Source organism: Clupea harengus, chromosome 13 (assembly GCF_900700415.2).
Source record: "Clupea harengus chromosome 13, Ch_v2.0.2, whole genome shotgun sequence".
Lineage (NCBI taxonomy): Eukaryota > Metazoa > Chordata > Actinopteri > Clupeiformes > Clupeidae > Clupea > Clupea harengus.
Genome location: NC_045164.1, coordinates 15921830 through 15927829, shown reverse-complemented (window position 1 = coordinate 15927829; position 6000 = coordinate 15921830). Strand labels below are relative to the sequence as shown.

The 6000-nt window shown below is 38.6% G+C and overlaps 1 protein-coding gene across 3 annotated transcripts in view; it reads right to left on the bottom strand.

Moving 5' to 3' along the window:
• Nucleotides 1-1471: 1471 nt before the first annotated feature.
• LOC105910060 (apoptosis-stimulating of p53 protein 2) overlaps nucleotides 1472-6000 on the bottom strand; it is a 29029-nt gene continuing 24500 nt past the window's right edge. For all 3 annotated transcript variants that reach the window (XM_012838742.3, XM_031578622.2, XM_031578623.2), the window contains 4 exons: nucleotides 3690-3823; nucleotides 3400-3566; nucleotides 3030-3229; nucleotides 1472-2344 (listed from right to left, as the gene is read on the bottom strand). In XM_012838742.3, coding sequence (XP_012694196.1) covers nucleotides 2303-2344; nucleotides 3030-3229; nucleotides 3400-3566; nucleotides 3690-3823 — 543 coding nt within the window. In that variant the 3' untranslated portion in view covers nucleotides 1472-2302. The remainder of the gene's footprint in view (nucleotides 2345-3029; nucleotides 3230-3399; nucleotides 3567-3689; nucleotides 3824-6000) is intronic.

Below are 6000 nucleotides of genomic sequence, written 5' to 3'. Positions count from 1 at the left end.
TGCACATTGCACATTGCACATTGCCTTTTGCACTCCTGCCCTGCATTTTACCTTCTACTTTACTTTTTTATATAAATGTTTTATATATTTGGATCCTATATACTGTGTTTTATCTGAAGTACTTCTCTTATGTGTAGCAATTAGTGTGTTTTTATGTTTTATGTTATGTGTAGTACTTTGTGTTTGTATGTTTTATGTTCACTGTATGTACCTATACAGCAGAGCATTCTGATTCTTAACTTCATGGTGGGGTAAAGTGAGACAGTGTCTCTTTACCCCACAGCCACTATTTTAGAAAAAACATCTCTTAGCAATTCAGGCTAATCTTCAGCTAGCATCAATCACATGGTTTTATATGCTGAAGTTCATCAACGTGTATGATATAAGTTTTTCTACCTGAATCAATTTGTTTTGACACAACAGTTGATTAAGTTCACAGCAAGAAAATGTACTTCTACATGCAAAAAAACACATTTTTGTGAAAAAACATACTTCACCAAAAACCACAGCACCAGCACCAACTTCTCCTTCATGGCAAGGGGGGGATGGGAGGGGCTTGAAAACATAATGGTCACATGACCACAAATGTGTTCCGTTGCCTAGATACAGGGGGTGTCTCACATTACCCAGTGTCTCACATTACCGCGCTCTCCCCTATGAGTGTGAATAGTAGTAGCTAAGAATACACTGAAATTACATACACACCTAACTGTGCATAGTGTACATACTTTTATTACATTGATTACATAACACCACATTTTCCCCTTTGCATAGCTTGTTTGTCTTTGATATAGTCAGCCATTACCAGCAGGCAGCGCCTGTTTGCAGCAGATATCAGATCCGCCCCCGTTACCTCAAATGTTGCATTTGTGCCTTTTCTCCTTAGATTTTAAATACGTTGAATTGTCACAATATCAGCAGGGTAGTTAGCTTGCTAAATTGATAACGTTAAATAGTTGGCTATAGTTGGTATGTTACCTCAGACATATTTGTTGGTTTACAATAACAGGTGTTTAGATTGCAGTGTCTATTTCTCGATAACTTTTAAAACGCATAAGGGAAAAGGCAAATAAATCAAATTTATATTCAAACACAGCCGTCTACGGAGTTCGGTCCGCCATCTTTGTACATTTTTCCAAGTTATGATAAATAGTCAGATAGCCAGAACACGTTAGGTGCAGTGCTTTTTCTCTAGATGGCCGCATACTCCCTCACCTCATTGGAAACAATTAAAAGAATAGACACTGATGCTCAGAAAAAAATGCTCTACGGACATTAAGGCTTACTCCATGTTGTAGGCTGTATTTTGCAGCTCTACTGCAGATCAAAGCAAATTAAATCTAGATCTGAAAAGGCCCTTAAGCGTGACTCATACCCAGGACACATCATATATAAATACCATAAACTAGGGATGTCGAATGTAGGACTGACTGATAAACTTTTGGTCAGAGTTAGTACATAGCCAAACATCCACGTGTACATTTTTTTTTATTATAAAATACTAAACACTGAGATCATACAGACAAAATGTCACATGGTAATATCACAAAAAGAAAGAAATGGACAATGGTAGTGTATGAATGTCCTTGGAACAACACATATTGATGTCCTCAGATCTGTGTGTGTATTTTTTTGTATATGAACAAAAACAAAAAGTGAATTATTTAGCTTTGACCATCGCTATTCATCCTTCCACTGACCTAGTGAGAATGTCAAGGAAATAGATGGACAGAGAAATGGTGTCACAATGATCGCTATTTATTGCTTTCATAATTACTTGGCAGTCTAGTGATTTAATCCTTTCTATATTATACAATACACTACATTCGGTTTTCAGTAACAGAAAAGTGAATATAGTGTTGGCTATGCTGATATGCACATGGACACTGCAGAATGAACACAGAAGAAGTGTAGTACGGGCGGGACTGAATGCAAAGGCACCAAATGTTAAACAGTAATCAATTCGGGTCAATACACATGTCTAATATACTGATTTTTCTATTTTTATCCAAAGATCAGCTCTAATAAATGACATACCATAGAAGCTTAGATTCAAAAATATATACATCCACAACATAAATGCTACATTTCTTTATAAAATGTACACATTTGTCATATGCAAAAATACTTCGGATGAGTCCAAAGAGTTTGATTACAAAATCTTGATCCTTCATATATTTTGGTACTGTTATATTCTGACGGAAATGTCCTTTTAATAAGTTCTCCGTCAATCCGCAGACGAGCACCCTGTGATCCCCCGTGGTCAGTGACCTGATGTTCCATTGGTCAGTGTCCTCTTCTTTTAGGCCAGACTCCTCTGCCGTGGCTTTATTCTGGGATATAACTGTAGAGTGAAAGGTTACAGATAGTGAGATAATGGTCTTTCCAACAATTATGTCCATTTCCTTCTGAGGGGGTTGCCCATACTATGATGAGCACATTTGCACGTTTGCAAGATTTGGCCACTGCCAAGTATAAAGGGGTTTGCCTTTCCTTTATTCTTTAATGCATTGCAATGCCTTTTGGTGGCTTTGATTAATCACTACCAAGGCTATTACGGTTGATGCAATTGAAATTAAAGCGCCAAGACTTAATCAGATCTTGGAGATCTGTCGCCAGGTTTAATTAGAATGACCATCACATGAGGAGAAAACCCAGCTTTAATCACATAACAGCACTCAATAGAAACACAGTTTTGTCAACTTTAAAAAAGAATAAGAGGTTATTTTTTGTGCGAAACTGCAATGGAAACCTGCGTTATGATGCTTCTGCATTTCCTGGTGATGCACACTTTATAAAAAAATGGAAATTTCGAATAAGCTTTTCAGAGGTGAACTTGAGTTGTAACAGTATTTACACCTTTTTCTTGAACCTGATCACAATGAAACTGGCACACCTTTACCATATCTAGTAAGCCACTTCTAAGGTAGAACAGTTCTTAATGTGTGCTCTGATCCATCATGATTAGGATATTGAAGAAAAACTCTCGTTTTTCGCTCCAAAAGATGCCAATTTGACTTGGCACTCACCCCCAAGAGGTTGCGGGGTATGTAACCCTCCATGTTGCCAATACGTGCCCACCACCACTCGACCTCATCCTCATCTTCACGCCGCACAATAGTCATGCAGTCACCCTCCAGGAAGCAAAGCTCATCGATGCCCTCCTTGTCATAGTCCCACAGACCATAGACTACTCCTCTGTTCATGATGCCCATCTTCTCCTGAACACCTGTGGGGTCAAGACCACAGAGTTTCTGTGTTAAGACACCGACCCAAACATCGCTCACTGACACATAGAAGAACTAAGAAAAGATCATTGTACAAATACAGTACGGTATTTTACATGTAAAGATAAGACCCCCAAGATAGCTCAGAGGTTTCCATCCTTGTCCACCTTACCATAGAGAAACTGGGAGCACTGTGTGTAACCCTCTTCCATCTCCTCACACTTGTCTGCAGCAGTCTGCATGTCACTGTATGTCATGGCGAACACAGCAGCCCCTGACTCCACCAGAAACTTACAAACCTGTACATTATTACAGGAGGCTGCACAGTGCAGGGGTGTCCTGACAAAGAAAAGGTGATACACAGCATTACGTTCTGTCATTAGCTCATATTATGCCATCATTTCCTTTCCATACTTTAACAAAGACCCTGTACATTTGAGCCTAAAGGGGTTCAAAACTCACCAGCCATCACTGTCAGCTGCATTGACATTAACCCCAAACTGCACCAAGAACTTGACTATCTCAGTGTGTCCAGCACAGACAGCATTATGGAGGGCAGTGATTCCTTCATCATTAGGCTGGCTGGGATCCTCAACCTGATTTAAAAGAGAATGCAATTAACAACGAAACAATGTTATTTCATTCAATTGTGACTAATTCAGCCTATAAGGGTTGGAGTGGGGAGAGACCACAATACATTCACATTTCAGAATTCACATTGCATTCAATTCAATTAGCCAATAGCGTACAAGTTCGACAGGTTCAAGTGAGATAACGTTGCAAGGGAAAATGTTCCTGAACAGAATGGGAGTGATGTCATTTGGACACACCCCAAGGATGACTCATTCGGGATGATTTGGTATTGGGTCATTCCACACCGACTCGCATAGCCATGCAATAGGCCATGTCATTCTGATGGCATGACATTTAAACGGTTTCATCAATATTCATTTGTGGAGTAAAACTGGACTGGTCCTAAGAGTTTCTGGCTTGTGTTTATTTCAGTTGCTAGCAGAACTAACCTGTCACCGAATATTAACTCTAGGTTAGGATAAGTTGTTATGGTAACAAAAAAACGCTCCCAACTGCATTTTGGAACAGCATTTTTTACAATATGAAAAAAAAAAAAACGCTTTGACCAGGAGTTTTCATCAGAACAAGATGTTACGTGTGAACCCACCCTAAGATATTATTTTATAAACATGATGTTTGCATGCTTGTTCATGAAACATGACCTGCACTTTATTTAATAGCTACTGTATGTGAATATTGAATTTTATCTGTGATTTTGAAGACAGTACCTACTGTCCACCACAATTTATATCCAGCATAATTTTCAGCTAAATAATTTATGATTTCAGCCATTGGTTAGGTTAAACATGTGGATTCAGAGCAGCAAACATGACTCAGTTCAGGGTTTCATTTTTAACCAAAAAAAAAAACGGGTCAACGGTTGCATTAATAAAATAGACAAATGTAACCGATTCCTTTCCTTCAAATCCATGCCATGACCTGCTCTACACTCGATGTGAGTTGGCATGGAATGACCCTTTCATTCGGTTTCAAAGGAAGCAGGCAGATTAATGGTCACCCTATTTGAAGGGTGAGTGCAGTATCTGTGTAATCAGCTATTTCTTTACCAAAGGAACATAGTTATGCGACACAGTCAAGATCTAGATGGACTCAAGGGGCAGCACCCTTCATTGCAATATTTCAAATAAAATGCCTTTAATTATACTTTTGATCAATGTGGAGTCAGGTCGTCTAACTTAGGGCTCCTGACAGTCCCCCAACCAAAGCCTAAATCCAGGGGTGACAGCCCCTAGAGACTGTGGAACAGCATCCGCCTCTCTATCAGATCAGCCCCCTCTATTGACTCCTTCAAGTCCAGGCTCAAAACACACTTTTATTCTCTAGCATTTGGAACCTCCTGATACGAGTTGATTATTTGTATACTTGCTTTCTGTGTATATAGATGCTTAGTTGAGTGTTTTGTTTCTGTTTTCTATTTGATTTTATATTTTATTGTGATCTAATTGTACAGCACTTTGCCCAATGTGAGTTGTTTTTAAATGTGCTTTATAAATACATTTGACTTGACGTGACTTGAAAATAGATTGCAAAGAAAAAAAATAAAGACTAAAACGAAAACCAAAATGAAATTAAGGTCGGCTTACTAGCTTAACCGAAATGCTGTCAATTGTTCCTCACAATAACATGTTGGCAAATAATTCCATTGTCAGAAGGTACTGTGTATCCTAGACGGTTTAAGATGTACTCCCTGGACACAGAGACTGCATGCCTGTGCGGTGTGCATACAAAGCGTACGTGAGACATGAGCAAAGTTTTATATCATTCTGCAAGTAGTCCATTCACTTTTCGTAACAGAAATTCATTGTACCTTGAAGTCCGCAAGTAATATGTTGCTATACAACACTTGAAACTTTAAAGTCTTCTTTGCAAGATTTTTTCTCAGTGGGAGTAATGAAACAACAACAAAATCACTTTAAAAGAATTTTGGAGGAATGTTATGGTTCTGGCAAGTAACCATATAATAAGTGGGATAATGTATAGTCTACCAGTCTTTATCAAAAAATACATCCGGGACAATACAAGACCTGTGCATCCTGCGGTGGACTTCACATTATCTCTTACATATTATGAGCATGTTGTTTGAGTCCATATTGATCTCGACTATGTTGCTTCTAGGTTTTACTTTGATACAGAAATAGTTGATAAATAGAGATCTGTATTACAATGAAAGGGCCAAGCC